General features: G+C 41.2%; 1 protein-coding gene across 7 annotated transcripts in view; it reads right to left on the reverse strand.

Annotated features, from left to right (window-relative positions):
- Positions 1-20,125, reverse strand: part of Fggy (FGGY carbohydrate kinase domain containing) — a 409,436-nt gene that overhangs the window by 313,239 nt on the left and 76,072 nt on the right. For all 7 annotated transcript variants that reach the window (XR_003850117.1, XM_017799079.2, XM_029565258.1 and 4 more), the window contains one exon: positions 7,632-7,720. Coding sequence is in view for 6 of the 7 variants with exons in the window: in XM_017799079.2 (XP_017654568.1) it covers positions 7,632-7,720 (89 nt within the window). In the remaining variant the exon portion in view is untranslated. The remainder of the gene's footprint in view (positions 1-7,631; positions 7,721-20,125) is intronic.

Consider the following 20,125-nt stretch of genomic DNA (forward strand, 5'->3'; position numbering starts at 1 on the left):
CCTTGGAAAACAAAAGAAAAATGAGGAAGAATCCAATAGAGGGATGCTTTTGGAAGCCCTTGTCAAGAAACTCCAATGGATATTCGAAAATTGCCCTGTTCTGACTTTTTTCTAGTTCCCTGTCTAGAACTTGTAATGCTAATTACTCTTGCCTTTACTTCTCTTTCACATCTCCTATTCATGTTTCAAGGACTTTCTTTTCCCTATAGAGACAAGAGTTATGCAATTTAGGAGTCTTTTAGGTAGACCCCCAGGTACTCCAATTGCCTCACCCTGCGTCCCTGTTCAGCATGGAAGAAGCCGAGCGGTCTGCTTCCTGATTCCCTATTGGCAATTTGGGTAACCCCTTCAGAGGATAGCGTGATAAGAATAGGAGGTAGGAATTGGCTAGGCAGTGAGGGTAAAAAGACCCCAAAGATACGTAGCCAGTTTCTTGGCTAAAAGTCAAAATGTCCTTGGGCCTGTTAGCAACATACTCTGTTCCAAAGGCCAAAAATGTCAAAAGTATTTGGGAGCTTGTATCTATATCTAATCATTTAAAGATTTTAGGGTTACCTCTTCAGAGGGGGGAATGTTGGAGGGGAAGGAGCGGGCATGGATTTGATCAAAACACCTTATATACGTGTATGAAAGTATCAATAAAATTTTTGTAAAAGTTAAAAATAATCAAAAAGAAAAACGTCAGACAAACTCCAGTAGTGGTACACCCCACAATATACATAGCCTACACACTTCAAAGATGCCAAGGTTTTTGAAATAGAGAAGTCTGAGAAACTAGCACAGTCAAGGAAAGCAGCAGAGATCTGCCTAAATGCAATACAGTATTGTGGAACTGAGAAAGGACATCAGGTTAAAAACTAAGGAGAAGCAAACAAAGTATAGAGTTTACTTAATGATAACATGGTAATACTGGTTCATTAATTGTGATGAACACACTATATATTCATATAAGATGTTAGTAACAGGAAACTCAGAGTCTGGCACATGAGAACTCTCTGTTTTCACAATGTTCTTGTAAATTTAAACTATTCTTAAATGCTTTTTTGAAATTATAATAAAACATACTTATGAATAATTTATAGAACATCTTCATCCTTTAAGAATACAGGAAAGTTTTCCTCAGAAGCACTCACGTTAGAAAACACTCCAGTTCTCCACACAGCACTCAGAGTTTCGTCTCTTCACTAAGACTTCCTATGTTCCCTTTTCATTAGCCACCAGGAATCTTCCAAACAAATACATTTGGAATTATAATGAAACTATAGCTCCTACAAAACTTTCAGCATCAACTCATTTATTCTAATAAGATTTTCAATTCATTCTGATTGATTTTACATTTTAATCACTATTTTGCTTTTCCTCTTTTTTTGTACTTTTTGCTTGCTTTTTATGGATTCCTTTGATGCTGTGAATTAATACAGGAACTCATGACTACACCCCAAGCCTTGTTTTGTTGCTTGTTGGATGGTTTGCGTTTTTGTTTGAGAGAGGATCTCTCTGTAGCCCCAGCTGGCCTGTAATTCACTATGTAAACCAGGTTGGCCTTGATATCACAGAGATTTACCTGCCTCTGCCTCCCGAGTACTGGGATTAAAGGAGTGCATCACCATGCTTGGGATGTTCTTTTTCCTTTCCTTTCCTTTTCCTCTCCTCCCCCTCCCCCTCCTCCTCCTCCTCCTCTTCTTCTTCTTTTTTGATTTTCCTGTTTTTACTTTATTTACTACAAGCCATCTGAAATATCTTTAGAGGAAGCATATATACATGTATATATACACATATATGCATATATATTATGTGTATATATGGATACATATGGATATGTTTTTGTCTCATTATGCACAATCTAATTACTCATATTTCTGACTAACCATTTCTCATGATCTGAACAGTTACCCACTCAATGGTTAGAATGTGGCAGAATACTAAAACATTCAATTTCAGGTCTTAAATTGCAAAATAGTAATAACACCACCTGCTCTAACGGATGCTTGTGGAGAACTAATAGAGTTAACATTTGTCAATATGCTTAGCACAGATAAAAGGAAGGCACTTGATAACTGATAATTATTATTATTATTAAAAATAGCAATCACTATTTTCATTAATAAAGCAGAAAGGGTAGAGCTGAATTACAAACCAATCACAGGCCTAGCAGAGGATTTTCTCAGTGACCCAGATAAACAAAAGTACCTACTGCACTTTTGAAGAGAAGAACTGAAGGAGATTAAAGACAGGGCAGGGGAGTGTGTGGCAGAGAGCAGAGGAGGAGGAAAAGGATGAAGATGTCTTAAACAGTCACTGCCAAAAACAAGCTTGAGACCTTTAAGACAAGGTGAAATTCAATCACTTGTTAGCCTGCAATAACAAAAATGAAAAAGAAAAGCACCCCCTAGCTTTTTTTTGGCGATGATTTCATCAAAGCCACCCAAAACAATCACATGCAAGAGCCAAATGAACACCAAACCTGAGCCTCCCCCTGGCCTGGTGAGTGCCAAGTTCCTGTTCTATCACCAGAGTTCTTTTGGTATTGACACATTTGTTTCAGGCCTCATCTCCTTTATTCTAGAAGATGGGGCAGGCAGTGGGGACTTTTCAGTTGCAAAATCCTTTACTATTTAATATTATGTGTTGTGTATCTATCCACAGTGCCTCTAATCAGTGACTGTGAGAGGCCTCCCAGCTGAGGAAGTGATTCTATGCAGTATCTTAGAAACTTAACTCTTTCAGCACTGTCAGGAGCTTTCCTGGCCCCAGGATTCATGAAATCAGTTTATCATCTCCCCTTGCAATCAAGAAACTGCAGAGAATTCTTCCTTCCACAGAAGCATGCAGACTGGAACAGAAAAGGGGAAAAGAAGGAGACATTTCTCAACCAAGCAGGAGAAGACATCCCTGCTGAAAGCGGACTCAGGAAGAGGGCTAGTATCTTTGTAAGAGGAATGTGGTGCCTGGTGCCCTAGGTCTGCTGGCTTTTTTTCTGAAAGAGAAGGAAACTGAGGAGGAACCTCTGAGCCTGCTCAGGGATGCCAGCAGGTAGGAGGAAGGGGGAGTTGTTCATTCACACTAATGACATCAGAGCAAGCCAGGAGCCAGGAGCAACAACAAAAAACAGCAAATGGGAGCAAAGGTCAACAAATCATTTTGGAGGATCAAACCTATTTCCTTAAGGTCTGAGATTGTCACAGGCATAGGCAGAAGATCCAAGTATGTCCTGATAAGTCAACAAGTCCTCCAGTTATAAATGCACCAAATTCTTTTATATGTATGAGTGTATTGCCTGCATGTATGTAAGTGCACCCATGTCATGTAATGCCCATGGAGGTCAGAAGAGGGCATCGGATCCCTTAGACTAGAGTCACAGAAGGTAAGCTGCCATGTGGGTGTTGGGACTCGAACACAGGTCCTCTACAAGAGCAGCCAGTGCTTAACTGCTGAGACATCTCTCAGCCCTAAATCCACCAAATTCTTTAGGCCTTTCAAATACTCCCAGGCTCTCACAGGTGTGGAACTCTGAGTCACATACTATTTTTATACCATTGTATTCACTCTGTATAATGTCCTAAAAAAGCCACCAGACCATGTCACCATCTATGGTGCTTGTTAAATTTCAAATTTTCAGATTTCAAATAGATATTCTGATTCAGTGAGCTGAAAATGACAAGTGCTTTTTAGATTGAAATATTTAGGTCCGGGGACATGGTTTAGTAGACAAAGCACTTGTTGTGCAAGCGTGAGAATTGGAGTTCAGATCCTCAGAATTCATGTAAAAACCAGACAGATATGTTAATCCAATCCCAGTGCTTCAGAGGTGGCGACCAGGAAGCCACAGGGCAAGTCAGTTTGCTAGACTAAACTGTCAGACCCTGGATCCAATGAGAGAATGTCTCAACAAATAAAAGTAGACATTGATCAAAGATGATAACTGAAGAGATGGCTCAGCAGGTAAGAGCACCAGCTGCTCTTGCAGAGGACCTGGGCTCAGTTCCCAGCACCCACATGGCGGCTGACAACTGTCCATAACTCCAGTTCCAGGGGATCTGATACCCTGTTCTGACCTCTGAGGGCATTGCATGACATGTGTACACTTATACACAGGCAGGCAATATACTCATACACATAAAAAACAAAATAACAAATAAACATTTTTTAAAAGAAGACATCTGACAACAACTTCAGGCCTCCACACACATGCAAACAAAGCACACAGGTGCACACACACACACACAGACACACACACACACACAAATCAATAAATAAAAAAATTACTTATATTTGAGGAAGAAGTATAAAAATGCATCTTAAATGTATTATTGTTGTTGTTGTATGTGTTAGATGTGTGAGTTTGTGGGCACATGCCATGGTGCTTTTCACATAGCACACCTGAAATATGTACACAGACATTTAATCAGTATTAATAGTTTCTAATGAATTATTATTTATTATTCTTTTCATAGTAAGTCTTTGGAACCTAGTGTATATTACATCTATTGTATGTCTCAGCTAGGACTAAATGCATTTCTATTGATCTGTGGTTATTGTACCAGACAATGCAAATGTAAGGCAGAGGTTCTCAAATGTTACTGGTATCACAAACAGCTGTAATTCTTGTTATAACACAAATTTCTAGACCCTGTCTCAGAGTTTCTGATTCCCCTCAACTGAGATATAGTCCTAAAACTTACATTTTAATAAATTTTTAGTAATGCTGATAGTGGATATTACATTTTGAAAAATCCACAAACTCAGAGCTTTCATTTAGCTATTCATTTGATCTTATGGAAAAGTAATTTTATTCATTTAATAATTTTTAACTATTTGAACTGAAGAAAGAATATATAATGACCTTTTCACTACATTATTTTTAATTTGCTATTCTTCCTCTTGGCCTCACATTTCAAAATAATCATAGCTCATTTAAAATGAACCTATCCTGGACTCCACTGAGCTTAATTAAATTCCCATCTAATTCGAAACAATGCAGAAAAGCTGAATGACTGAACAGGTTCGGTATAATGTAAACACCAATGACTGTAAATTATGTGACTGTGCTTCATTTTCTACTCCACTATTATTAGCTGTGCAAGCAGAAAAAAAGTTATATAAAAAAATAAATAAAATAAAATAAAAGATTCAGGTGCTTGTTATAATGTAACTCAATTGGAAAATTGCTTTAATAGGTCCCCAACAAGCTTGTAGGGAGACTGATCCCCACTTAATAGATAAGGACAGTGAGAATCAAAGAAGAAAAGAGACATGCCCAAGGTCACACAACTACTAAGGAGAGCAACTCCCAATGTGGATGCAATATGTATGCTATTTCAAGAAGTCCATTTTGTCAGAGCTAGCCTCAGGAAACCCACACCTTGTGTCAGAATATAGCATCAGTCACCAGGAAATGAGTATGTTCAATATCCAGAGCCATCAGAAAGAACCAGGGACCAACTAAAGCACTACATTGAACAATAGCCAAAGGGAAAAAGAAAAAACAAAAAAGAGAAGACAGATGCTCTTCCATCTTGGTTCCATCTTGAGCCTTTAACATTTATACTTCCTACAGTCATACAACTTAACAGAGTGGTCTGACTAATACATCTGTTTGGCTAAAATGATCTAATACTTTGTTCATTACAGCACAAAAATATAACAGAAACCTACATAAAGCTCCTCTCAGAAATAACTTTAGACAATGTCAGACCAAAAGAGGAATAGTGAGGATGAGGCCTTCGCCCACACGGTACTGCCTCCCTGGTAGGAATCTACAATGGTGACGAACTACTGTCTAGGGCAAAGTGCAGACCTCTAGCCTTCTCTCCTGAGATGGATCCTCTCAACTTAAGTGACCTTTGACTAACAATCTTTCACATGGGGAGGGGGTTAACATGAAGAATGAGGTGCTTGTGAAATGCATCCTTTCCTATCTCTTTCTAGGAGTCCCTGTGCCTGAACTATCTTATCAATTTACCCCATGAAAAGATCGCAGCCCTACAAAATAGGACGGGTAGGAGAGGAGCTCACTCTGCTATCTCTGCCTCTCCCAAGTTTCAACAAGAATGATGAGGAGACTATGGGCTCTCTGAAGGTGACACAACACCTGCCTCCTTAATCTATACAGGCTCTTCTGCTTTAATTTATATAGCCTCAACTTTCTTCTCCAACTGGTCCTTTGATTCATAGGTTTTCCCAACTGAGATTCTAAATCTGTCTCAAGTTGAGAAGACCCATCCTTTGTATCCCTTTAGGCATGGGGTGAAGCTGGCCAGGGACCGGCCACACTAAGGCTTCATACCCAAGCTCTCAATGTATACCCACCTACAGAAGCCCCTCCAAATTCAAACTCATTGAGTATTTTGTAACAGTCTCTATCATGCAGTATATACTTTATTAACATGTAATTTATTCAAATATAACTGTTGACTTAGCATGGGTACCACTGTAGTTTGGGATAATTTTAATACATTTTCATAAAAAGTAGAATAAGTTCATATCAAATGTACTCAGTTAAAATCAGCTTCTGTGCTGGTTAGATTTGTCAACTTGACACAAACTAGAGACACCTGTGAAGAAGGAACCTTAACTGAGGAATTTTCTTCATCAAATTGGCCTATGGCTGTGTCTGAGGAGGATTTTATCGATTGTTAACAGATGTAGGAGGGCCCAGCCCACTGTGGGTGGTGCCATTCCTGGGCAGGCAGGCTTGGGCTGTATAAGAGGTAGCTGAGCAAGTCAGAGGAAGCAAATTAGCAAGCAGTGTTGGTCCTCCACCCAATTCATGCCTCTGCTCCTGCTCTGACTTCTCTCAATGATGCATTGTGACCTGGAAGCCTAAGATGAAATAAACTCTTTTGTGGTGGTTTGAAAGAGAAGTGTCTCCCATAAGCTCAAGTATTTGAAAACTTGGACAGTTAGTGGTGCTTTGTGGGGAAGGTCATGGAACCTTTAGAAGGTACAGTCTTGCTGAAGAAAGTACATCACTGGGGGAGGGCTTGGTTCATAGCCTCATTCCACTTTGAATCAGACAGAGTCTCTCTCTCTCTCTCTCTCTCTCTCTCTCTCCCCACCCCCACTTTCCTGTGCAAGCTTGAAGACGTAAATGCTTAGCTTTCTTCTATGGCCACTTCTGCCTCTGTGTCTCCTTGTCATGATAAACACTTAACCCTCTGAAACTGCAAACCTAAATAAACTCTTCATTCTATAAGTTCCCCTGGTTACAGTGTTTTATCACAGCAACAGAAAAGTAACTAATACACTTTTCCTCCCCAAGTTAGTGTTTTATGATAGCAACAGAAACAAAACTAGAACAGCTTTCTGGAAAAATATATTTCCTACCCTAATTTCATTTACCATGTAAAGCATTCTTTCAGAAAGAGAGTTACAGTTCCCTCTGGATTTTTCTCATCTCCATCAAATGTGTTCAATTTTAACGGACGGTCCTTACCTTCTTAGATACTCACATTCCAGGCTGGACAGGAAACAATGGTGCTTGAGAATGTGCAGTGAAGGCAGAAGATAGATTCAAGATGTTTCAAATATGCAAAATCACATGCAGATGTAAAAACAGTATGCCCAGTCAAAGAAAGTTAAGAAAGAAAAAAGGAAGAGCACAAATAAAATCCAAATTGTAATTAACATACCGTGCTGTGACACCTGTTGCTTTCCATGATAAGAAGTCTGGGAGATCAAAGAAATGTCCCGCTTTATCCCAGCAAGTCTCTCTCAAGTTCTGCCAAATTAAATATATATTAGAATCAATTATGGCTTTTTGCTAGTCCTCTCCCCTTTCAAAAATGTTTAAAATTTTTCAAAACAAAAACACAGCCAACAGTGTTCATGAAAACATCTGTTCAAGGGCTTGGGGGTGTATACAAGAAAGAAAGCATGCCAATTATCAGTCCTTCCAAAACTGACCATAATTTCCGGTTTTCCACTTTTTGCAACCTGAAGGGAGAGAAATCACACTGTGAACACAGAATCCATCTTCCTAGCTAAGGCAAGAGGATATGCTTGCTTCAAATGCAGAGAAAGATGTTAGCACCTTGCTGCTACAACCTGGAGAGAAGCTGCACTAAGTACTCAACGAACATGAACACGCCTGCATGACAACGCCCACATGCCAACTTGGACCAAAGGCAACAGAAAAGGTGGTTTTCTGTCCTCAGAGAACTTCCAGCCTATGCCAAAGATAACAATCAAATCAAGCCATTGTAATGTTTTTAAAGTTTTATTTTATTCTGTATTGCCAAACAGCCAGACTGTTTTCTTGTTGCTGGGCTTTTTCCTTCCTCTACCAAATTTGTCTGGAAAATCCATTCCTCACTTACCACTTTTGTTTCCTCCCAGAACTATGTCCTCCTGTCCTTTGAGTTAACCCTACAACCATTCCTTGGGGGCATTTCCAGGATCACCTACTCAAGGTTATCCCTAGGTTTCAATGAATACCACCCCACAATGGTTGGGGTAATGTCCTTTGTTTCTCCTACTGGAAGCTCTGTGAGGTCTAGGGCTTTGCCAGCCTTGTTCAGCATGGTATCTTGGAGCTGTCACCTCCTGATGACTGGGTAGACTTTCCTCTGCTGAATGGAACCTACATGGCTCCACTCCTCTTACTGTAAATACTTGATTTAACCAGGGCTGGACATCCAACAAGCCAGTGAAGCACATCCTTCTTCCAGGATTTTAAAAACCAGGGTCCAAATGAAGCCATTTAACTTCTGCCTGTAAATAGAACTATAAGAGGTAAACTTGAAAACTATGAAGTGGCCACTTTGTGCCACGTATCTAGAGAGAAAGAACATTTTAAAAAAAGAAGAAAAATGGGCGTAGTGGTGTACACCTTTAATACCAACTCTTGGGAGGCAGAGGCAGGTGGATCTCTGTGAGTTCCCAGCCACCCTGGTCTACATAGGGAGTTCCAGATCAGTCAGTGTTATATAGTGATACCCTGTCTCAAAATTAAAAAAAAGATAGAAAAGAGTCAAGACAGAAGCCATAGCCAAAAAGATTCCCTATCACTTGTGAAACTTTCTATGTTTTGCTAACAATTATTCTTTGTACAGGAGACTAAAAAAAAAGAGCAAAGAAAAAGAAAAAAAATTATCATAGGCTTAAGGGTATTTGGGGAATGCAAAAGGAATGATGCAGGAGATTCAAAGGAGACATTCGACAGCCTGTGCAGCTTGCTGCCACACAGGGAGAACTCAGTAGAAACTTGCTGAACTATTATACTGCTCAGTTTCACTTTCCAGTTTCTCTCCTGGGATGGATAGCTCAGAGGTGATGAAGGGTTCCCACCTGTGTTACCTCCTTAGAGCAACACAAAAGCACCAAGAGTTTTTATATCAATTTTATACACACACACCTGACCTTCACATATATTTACCCTCAAATTTGGAGTTTTTCCTACTTCCTGTTCCTTTTCACTTCTGTATCAGCACAAACATCTATGTCCAGGCACTGTTCAAGTACAGGGTTCTACTAGAACAAGCACATCAAAAATTTCAAATGTAAAAGTCCAAGTACTAACACACTTCTGTTGTTGCTGTCTGTGTGAGAGCCTGTATCTAGAAGGAAACCTGCCCTAAACTTCTCTTTGAATATACACACATCTTAACATCAAGTAAAGCAAATCTTGCAGTTTTTCTAAATGTGCCTTACATATCTATGAACCAGTCTAATCCTGTACGCTAACACTTTACAATCAGAAAATAGTAGCCTTTGAAATTATGATGAAACTACCAGTATGTCTTTTGAATAAAAAATCTATTTCCATGTACTTTGTGGTCGCTGCCATCAGTGCTCATGGAAAAGGCAGCCCCCTTCTAGAGTTCCAGAAAAGCAAGGCCAGTCACCAGGCACAAACCACCAAACCACCACAGCAATAAAGACTACTTCTAGCCAAAGCCAAACAATCTTCCTAAGCTGAGAATACAACCACTTCTGTTAGATATTATATATGGTCACTAAAAACCCTGCATGATAATGGCCTTTGGCTGACAGCCACACAGACAGCCACTGTAGACAACGGTATCCAAATAGAACATCTCTAAGAGAACCTTAAGGCTTTGGGCAAAGACGTATACTGGGGATAAGACGAATGAAGCACCCAGGAGCACTTCTCCTGGGGTTATATCATCTTCACAGATCAAAGCAAGAGACTCTGGTCAACCTCTGCATAGGATGAAGAATCAGAACAAACATAAGACATTTTAAAGAATTTAGTTATTCTAAATTCCCTGATTTCTCTACAAATACAAGTCTGTGAACTGGCCAACAAAGAGAAAGGGAAGAGTTTGGGTCAGAGATGTATCTGGAAGCTGGATGCTTGCTTGAGAGACTGGCGGGCTATTAGGATCTCACACAGTTCTCCCATTGGCTACGAGACTCACAAAGATTTTGTCACCAAGTACCAGATTTGCCAAAAGCAGATTTGTACCTGTAGATGACATTTTATCCAGTTCCGTGGAGAAATCTCTCTGTCCTTCCTCCTCCCCAGCCGGTGCAATCTCAGTCAGTACAATCCTAGACAAGGACTTACTGAATTAATTCTATTCTTATAACCAGGACACACTGACAGTCCTGTTGACACCACAATTTATAAGAATGCTCCCAGACTGTTTTGCCCCATGTGATTCTCAGAGCAGTTCAGAAGGGTGCAGGCAAAATATAATAGTGTCATACCAAAGATATAGGAGCTGAGGGGCCAGACCCCAGGGGTTTAGCCCTAAGTCACTGGGGCATCAGTTAAAAAGTGAATGGTCATTTCTTGTACTATATGTCAGCAGTCATGTGAGCTCCTAGCAGAGCTGTGGGTTTGGGGCCTTTGGAAATTTCTTGATAGAAGAGACTGTCATTCTTTACAGGATAAAAAATAAACAACCAGAAGCCCTTCCAAGGACATTTCAGAGATTTCAATTTCAGTCTTGGACAGCTTACTTAATTTCTATGAACCTAACCATACCCTCCATGGATAAGTAGTCCACAGGTTGGAGAGCACACAGCTCAGGCCCTCCACACAGGCCAACGTTAGCTATGGGACAGCTCAATCCAGTTCCAAGTAGAGGCTCTGGGTGCTGAAAGAGTTAAGTCTTTCTGTCCTCCAGTTACCAAGGGACTAACAAAAACTAGTCTTTTCAAGAAACAAAGAATCAGCAGTGATTTGGGGTGTATGACTTGGCACTAAAGGTTCTGCATTCCAGTAACAATCCTTTGAGCTAAGCAATCCCCCAGCTTGAAAGCAACCAAAGAGAACAGCTTTTTTTTTTTTTCCTATCATTTATTACTTCATAAAACCACAGCATTTCTTGGGAGGAGGCTACTACTCAAAGCTCACACAGCTGCGGGTCTCAGCGGAGGGTGGGGGCAGAGCACTTATGTTCAAGATTCAAAGCCAGGCATCAACATAGCCTGGGCCAGAGGAGCCTTTGCCCTGCCCCCATGGCACCGTCTGGAAGCTGTGAGGCTTCTGCTGCTTCAAGATGCTGAAAATACTGTGCGGGAGCAACATGAGAAGAGAGGTGTACCCAGTTCAGAAAGTGTGGCAAGTATTTCACTATTAACTTCAAACAGATTCTATCTGGGCTATCTGTGGTGTGCAGTGAATGAAAGGGAGAGAACAGAGCTCGCATCCAAGTATTTACCATATCCATGTTGTTTAACAGAACTACCCATGAAAAAGCAAAAATTTTTTCCTGACTCTATATTCAAGGCTTCAAATTAGAACACAGGCTGGTAGCCAAGTTATTTCAAGAAGAAACTTAATCTTCAATGCCATTCTTTAAAGAAATTGATGTTGAAAACATGCAGTGGGTCATATGCCCAGCCATAACCTTCTCAGAATGAAAGAAACCATTGTGTGTTTCAAACTCCCATACACAGACAAGGAGCAAATACTAACAATGCTTCTAGGCAGATAGGCAAATAAATGGGTTTGTGCCAAGAGAGGCATCTTTCAAAAAGCCAAGACCCAGCATTCCATTCCTTTGTTATAACATTTATAACGTTTAACAGCTTCTCATGGCCTAAAGTCACTCTCACTCTTTGGGGCTCTTAATCTGACTCCAGTTCACCCATTGTGATTACTAGGGTTTCTTTCTGGGCTCACTGTCTAGCCTCTCTGCATACACTCACTGTGCCTTCACTGTATTTCTTTGATTCTCCCAATACACTGCACTCCTTTGTCGGTCCATGTCTCTGCTTGGGCTGGTGCCTCTATGTGGACTGACTTCCCGCTGCTGGCTCCCCTTCTCAATCTACCATTGACTGAAATCCAGCTCATATGTACCTTTGCTGAGTCTCCAATCCCACACTAGCTGATTATACACTGATATGTCTAAATCCACCTTAAGTGACAAACTTCTGGAAGGCAAAAGACAAGTCTACTCATGGGGGAAAAAATGGAAAAAGCTCCGGGAGATATAAAGAGATTTAAAGCTAGGCCCTTTGTAAAGGAAGTCAATTTTTCTACTTCCAACTGGCGCTGGAAATAGATAAGTGCAAAGAAAAAGTAATTTAAAAATATGATGTATGACAATAATGTAATGAGTCTGCTATCAAGGCTTGGTGAGTCAGCCTCATAACTTTATCACAGCATTTTGTGGGGGACCATATATCTGTCTCTAATGAGTAATCCCAGACAGGGTTCAGAGGAGGGAGAGGACTTCAAGCCTAGGGTGGCTAAAACAGGCTTCACAACAAGAAGACTTCAGCTGGAACCTAAAGCTCAAGTGGACTATATATCTCTGCTACTACTGAAGAAAACATCCAGCAACAAAGACTTGAATTTAAAAGGCACATTATCTCCATTAGAAAAGAGTTTAACTGTGCCATCCTATATTTGAAATTGAAATAATTCTATTGCACAATTTCTTTACACATACCTGTATTTAGATGCCCTGTCCCCTTCACCTACACTGAAAGTACTGACCAGAAAGGCAAACTTGTAATCCATACTAGAGTTGACTTCCCAATCACAAGAGCATTATCATCTGCATAGTGACTGACAGATTCCTCAAGGCTTACTTAGCCCAGGAGTGTGATACCACCAGGGGTGAATGTCTAAGAAATTTGGCATCCAGCAACCTTTTGAGTTTGACTGTTCTCCTTACTACTTCCCAGCTCTGCCCCTTTAGGAAAATTAATCTCTTTAAACCCGTACCCTCATGTTCCATACTGCCATCACCTACCTCCAGGCATGGTATTATATATTACATGATATGCATTAACAAGGTTTCACATACTCCACCAGACCTTTATAGTTTTCAAGGCACTTGTTATACATGATTCCCTCTGAGCTGTATCCCATAAGGAAAAGAAGCAAGAAATTGTAACCTTCACTTTGCAGATTAAGAAACTGATGCCCAGAAAGCGACCCCAATCATATGACAGGCAAATGGAAAATCAAACAAACTTTGTACCTCTAACATCCACTGTTAGAGTGTTAGTTCAGGCTTCCACTTCCCTAAAACAATTTTTTTAAATGCAGAAGTGCCAGGACAGGAGAGATGCCACAGTCACCTGGACAACAGGATTCCATGGTGGTGGTTTTGTCTATGGAGGAAGAAGGGAGTAGTAAGCTTGAAGAGGCTTTGAAAAAAATCAAGCTTTGGAAGAGATGTGGAAGAAGTGTGAACACGGAAGTGCGAGGCCTCCCCAGCACTGCGTGTCGGACCCTCATGCTTTTCTCCTCACTGCTTTCCCACATCCTTGCGAGTCCCTTTTCTTCAGTAAATCTTTAAATGTGGATGCTCCTTAGGGTGTTCACCTCAGGCTAATGCTTCTCTCACTGTTCCCATGCTCACTGGGAATCCCAATTACTCCCTTCATTATAACCAACTTCAAGTAGAACACAAAGAATCTCAAATTCCAACTCAAGCTCTCCTTGGTATGTCTCCTGAGTATTCCACTGCAACTCTTACCAATATCTCCAAGATATAAAATCTGCTATCCTCCTCAAATGGCTCCCCTCTCCTTGATTTTTCTATGTCTATTGGCCAAAGGAGTCGTCTTCTGTTTCCGCTTCTCTATCAATTCTCGTGTCTAGTCATCCTTTCTGTTTAAACTCCCACTTACTTCATGAAGAAGTTCCCATCTTTTCATCTTTGTAAAAATCAGAGCTCTTTAGAGAAATGGAATTCTCCCTCGTGTGTGTGTATGTATACATGTGTGCACAGATGTACTCCTCATCTAGGACTCATCTCTGGTGTGGACGTTCCATGAAAGTGCACCTAAGCTGAGCTGGAGGGCGCAGTGCTGTGTTCCTAGTGTCCTACTTTCATTTCTGCTGCTGTGTTACAACAGTCTGACAAAAAGCAACATGGGAAGAAAGGGTTTGTTTGGCTTCAATCCCAGGTTATAGCCCATCATTTTAGGAAAGTCAAGGCAGACTCAAGCAGGGAGCCACATCACAGCCACAGTGAAGAGCAAAGGGAGATGACCACATCCTTGCTTGCTGCTCATGCTCAGCCAGCCTCCTTCACTCACAGAGCTCAGGGCCCAGCCTATGAAATATGCCAGCCACATTCAAAGTGGGGCTCCTTCCTCAACTGACAATTGAGACAGTCCCTCACAGACATGCCCACAGGTCAACCTAATACAAACAATGCTCAATTGATAGTCTCTCACAGGTGATTCTTGGTTGTGTCAAGCTGGCACTTAGTGTCAAGCTGGTGCTTAAAGCTAACCATCCCATCTACGATAGCTGGGGGATGTCTTCATTCCCTCCACTTCCCATCAGCTGTTCAGTGTCTGTCTTCAATATACTGGATGCTCCTCAGAGGCAGAACTGTGGTTTTATTCTAATCCATACCATGACCTAGCATTGTATATGATATATGGATGATGCACAATGTTAGCTGAATGAACAAATAAGTGAATGAATGAACAGGGACATACTAACTAAATAAGAGTTGGTGGAAATGAAAATAAGGAATGAATGGATAAATGAATGAATAAGTACTGTCCTAGTTTCTTTTCTTTTTTTTTTTTCCATTCAAGTTAATGGCTTTTCTCAATCTGTTTCAGGAGCAAAGACATATTCTAGCCAAGCCTGACTGCCAGGAAGATAAATTTCTCTTCTCCGGGTGAGTAGGTCCTTTGGAGAAGTTTCATTTTAATTGGAAAATGGATTCATTCGCTTTCTGGCATAGGTTCCTGGGTCAGTGCAGCACCAGTGACTGGCTGCCAAGCACCAACCAAGAGGGGGGCTGCAGAGGGAGAAGAGAGGCATCACATTAGAGTTCCTTGGGACATCTGAGGACAACTGAGTATTCTACCGAGCTCAGATACTGTTCTTCAAAGATTCTTCACCTCAAACTTTATTCATCCCTAACCCTTAAAGGCTGAGTGTTTGTTAGCATTCTGGGGTGCTTATTCAGGTATGTACAGCCTTACTTGTTCATTTACTGCAAGTGTGGCAGTGTTCTACCATCATTTTCCACTGGGCATACACAAAGGCCACAGTGAGAAGTTACTTCATTGCTCAAGCAGTAGCATGCGAAGAGAACTTCATCATGTCTTCCAGTGGGTGGGGCAACCCTAACTACCCAGCCATACAGAAACTAGCTCTTCTAGGAATACAGCATACATGCTTTGCCAACGGTCCTTGAAGAGGGTGCTAAACTCTACAAGGGCTTTGTGACTGGCTGAGACAGTCCTAGCTTCCATTTTCCCCCAGAATTCCTAGTACATACCTGAGTACCAGCTGGGACTGACAGAATCAGTCACATGACCACTATAGATTTTATTTGAGAAATATATGATGCTAACTATAAAGATACAGATGAGGGGCTGGAGACATTGCTCAGTGGTTAAGAGCACTGACTTCTCTTGTAGAGGACCCACAAGGCAACTACAAACCGTCCTTAACTCCAGTTCCAGGGGAATCTGAAACCCTCTTCTGACCTCCGCGGCAGCGCACTTGGATGCACTCACATACATGCAGGCAATACACTTGTACACATAAAATAAAAATAATAAATAAAATATTTTTTAAAAGATACAAATGAATAAATTATAGCCTCTTCCTAAAAGCAAGCTGAGAGCCTAGTGAGGAAAACAAAGGCTGTCACGTAACTTGAGAATAGCAAGGATTGTAGGGATTAATGTTTGCTCAAGCTGTGCCAGGATGAACACAAGAACATATATCATCTCACTGAACAAACCCAACTAACAATGCTAGGAGTTAAACATTGCTACGAATCAAGTATGTGAGCCCCAAGGACATTAAGTGACTACCAACAGAGATAATAGAACTCTTAATGACAGAACCAAGTTGAACTAAAGAGAGTCAGACTCTAAAGATGGGAAAGTGTAGAGGAACTGATGGTCAAAGTGATAAGAATAATCATTTAAGAAGTGCTGCCTATACACTGAATACTGTTCTGGGCATTTTACATGTATTTACTCATGTGGTCCTCAACAATACTATAGGGTGGGTACTCTTAAGATATTTGGTAATTATTACAGGATGTGAAAACTGAAATAGGGAGTAGTTACATACATTGTCCAAGCCATGCAACTATAAAGAAGCACTAGAGCGGAGATGTGTACCCTTACTGTCTGGCACTGTAGAAGGGCTAGCAGGATGTACAAACATGCCAGTGCATGCACAGTAGCTGTTGTCTTACTGAATGTGCCACCAGATCAGCCAGTTTGGAGAATTAAGCACTATGGCAGTGCCAGGAAGTAAGGCTAAAGAATAAGTCTAGAGATGATCACAAAATCTTGCTCACAACTCTCAAGTTATATATTGGCTAAAGAAAGCAAAGAATGTGCATGTGAACTACTCCAGATATGTGTTCAAGTTCTAAAACATCTGGTCTTTAAAGCATAGAATCTGTTTCATCATAAACTAAAGACACTGCACAGGCAGAAAAGGAAAGGGATCCTACAGGAGGTAATGTTGGATCAGAATACGAAGGGAAGGCAGAAAGCAAGGAAGGAAGTCGGAGGGGAGTGAAGGCCAGGACGGCTGCCTGAGCAACAGTGAAGGAGGCACAGCGACCCCACCCAGGGCCAAGGAAAAGGAACTGCAAGAGGGACCTGTACCACCATCAGTAAGAGGTCAGAAAAGGACGGACGCCACCATTCGTCCCTGAGGAAAGGCTGATTTGTGAATGCACTGGGACAACGACCTGGTGAGAAATTCTGGAGAAGAGTCAAGAGGGAGGAAAACAAGTTTCCACATACACATCTGACAAAGAGAGAGGAGAAAAAGCAGAGAAAAGGGAAAATGGATATGAAAGAGAAGAATGCGGGACAGAAAGTGAAACAGAGATGAAGCAGGAAGAAGGAGTAAAAAATAAAGACAAAAGCAGATGACAAAAAGACAAATGGAGGACGGGGTGGGCAGACAGGAGAGGTTAAACATGAGCCATGAGTGAAGTAGCAGATAAGGAGAGAACCTGGAAGACAATGACAGAAAGATTAGGTGGAAAAGACAGCACGGCAAACAGCAGTTGGACAACGGCATGGCGATGGCCTCAACAAGACAAAGCCTGGGGAAAGAAGGGCACAAGAATCCTGCTTGCTGTCAGTCTGCACACGGTCTTTCCTCTGGATGGATGAAGTAATAGCTGATGTCACTGTCTCTGAGTCACACACCCCTCAGGAGAGGTGGAAAGGGTCATGCCTGGTATTCAGGCCCACCCCCACTGACGAGAGGGGCTAGCTCTCCGCTTTTTCTCGGAGGCACTGTCTAGCCTAGTCGAGATGACTGGAATGAGAACGGCTGTCTGCCCAGGAAGGATGCTGCAGTCATGTGAACACTCCAGTCTGCTCCTTGGAGTTCTCACAATCAGGTCCTTGAGGAGGGAAAGTCTCAAAAGGTGTGGCAAATAGCTTCTTGCTTTCCTCTGACTGAGGCTGATAGCCAAATGGGATCCATCCCATGATGTTCCAAAAGGAAATTCCATAATAAATGTACACAATATATAAATGGGTCTCCAAGGACCTTGACCCACTCACTGCTTTTTCCCATGAGGGTCTAATTTCTTCAGATACCATCTACTGCCCTTTGCCAACTCCTCCACCCCTAGTACTTATGACCTGATTCCAAAACATCCTCTGGTCCACCAGCCTAAATGTCACCACCCTCTGCCCTCTCCACCTGAACCCAGCAAGCTGTGCTTCAAGAGTGATCTAAATTTCCATTACTTACACAGCTATGACTTTTTCCTCTTGTCTTTCTTCTCGAATATGACCAGCGAAGGTTAGTAGCTCTGTTTGTCTACTGCTTTGTTAATAGTTAACCAAGTGTCTGGAATAAACTATCAACACATACTTGCTGGATGAATGAAGGTCCTTGGTTAACTCGGACAGAAACTGATTAGCCCCATAATCTTTTTAGACTATTTCTAAAACACACATTCATTGTGCAGCCTTTGACGTAAGAATGCTGGTAGAGGAAGACAGAACCCCATAAGGTACTGATGACAGCACAAGGGAAGCTGCTCCAGAAACCTCCGGGACATGGCAGGATGATTTGCTCCTCCTTGGTCCCTTGCTTCCCCACCTTTGGACTGTGTGCTACGGAAAGGCCACAGCTTGAGAATGAGTTGAACTAGAACTCCTTTCTACCACCCAACAGCTGGGTTAGGAGAGCTTCTCTTAGCCTGTTCTCTTAACCTGTTCAAACAAGAATCTGAAGTGTCCAAGTTCAAGCACTTGAGTTTCATTTTGGCAATACCCTGTCAGAAGTTGCTTATAGGATTGTCTTCACATTGCTTCCAGGTCTGAAGAACAAGACAGTAGCCTCTGTTTTGAAGAGGTCAAAGTTTACATTTACTTTTTACAGTGATTTCTTTAGGATCACATTTTACATAACTTCTTGTTTCCTTTTGCTGTAGTTTAGTAAGAGTCCCATAACAGCCCATGTGCTAAAAATAGAGGCATGGTTCCCAGTTTGTGGTTCTGCTATGAAGTGCAGAGGCTTTTAGGGAGTGGGTCCTCATAGAAAGAAGCTAGGTCACTGGGGCAAGCTCCTGAGGGGGATATTGAATGACTGGCTCTTTTCTCTCTTTTGGCTTGAGATGGTTGTGAGCCGCCTGACATGAATGCTGGGAAATGAACTCAGGTCCTCTGACAGAGCAGTATGCACTCTTAACCACTGAGCAGTCTCTCTAGCCCATCCCTTGGCTGCTTGATCACCATAAAGTAAGCAGTTTACTCCGCTGTGTATCCTATGTGATGTGCTGCCTTGTCACAGGCCCCAAAGCAATGGGTCACCTGACCGTGGGTTGAAATCTCCAAAATGATGGGCCCCAAATAAACTTTTCCTCTTTTTCATTTGCTTTATCTCAGGAATTTTCACACCAACAGAAGGGTAACTAGCAAACCTTTATTATGATTTCAGAAAAGGAAAGTTCTTTAAAAATTGTTTAGTTTGGAAAAGAGCTTTTCTTTTTTAAAATGAAGGTTTATTTTGAAAATAAAAATTTAATTCAAATATATAGTGATATTTTCCAAAACAAGATAATATTCAGTGATAGTTTTTTTCTGGTCAGATGATTTAAAGAGCTCTCTAGAATATTCATATTTGAATAACCCTTATAATGAGTGTCTCTGATTTAAATATAACCACAACTATAACATTACTGTAGTAATTTTTATTATATAGTGTTAAGTAAATGAAATGCTTACTTTACAAACTATGTGTGTATGAATTTATCCTCTCTTCCAAATTGTCTGTAAGATTAAGAATATTTTTTTCAAGTAGCTTGAATAATGTGAATTCAACATTCCTTAACTGTTGAATTATTTAACTGGATTAAGAGACAAGAATACAAAATTATATCTCACTGGTTTTGTTTCTAAAAATCAGTGTTTTGTCATCCATCATCATCACTTCCACTAGCAGTCTACAGTTTGCTAAATACTCTCTGATACATGATACTGCAATGGATTCCATTTCATAAACAGGAAACTCGGGGCCACAGGGATAGGCCCATATCATGCAGACATTAGGCAGAAAGGCTTGAGAGAGACCTTGGCTATGAACTCCAAATCCCACCTCCTATACCACTGCCCAGCTGTTGCTTCTCAGGGCAGGGGAGGTACTAGATAAATACTTACACAATGATTCATTATCTTTCAGGTCCCTGGGCTTGGCTCTGACCATCCCCCCCCCCCCGCC

This window comes from Nannospalax galili, unplaced genomic scaffold (genome assembly GCF_000622305.1).
Source record: "Nannospalax galili isolate Female #2095 unplaced genomic scaffold, S.galili_v1.0 scaffold718, whole genome shotgun sequence".
NCBI classification, from domain to species: Eukaryota; Metazoa; Chordata; class Mammalia; order Rodentia; family Spalacidae; genus Nannospalax; species Nannospalax galili.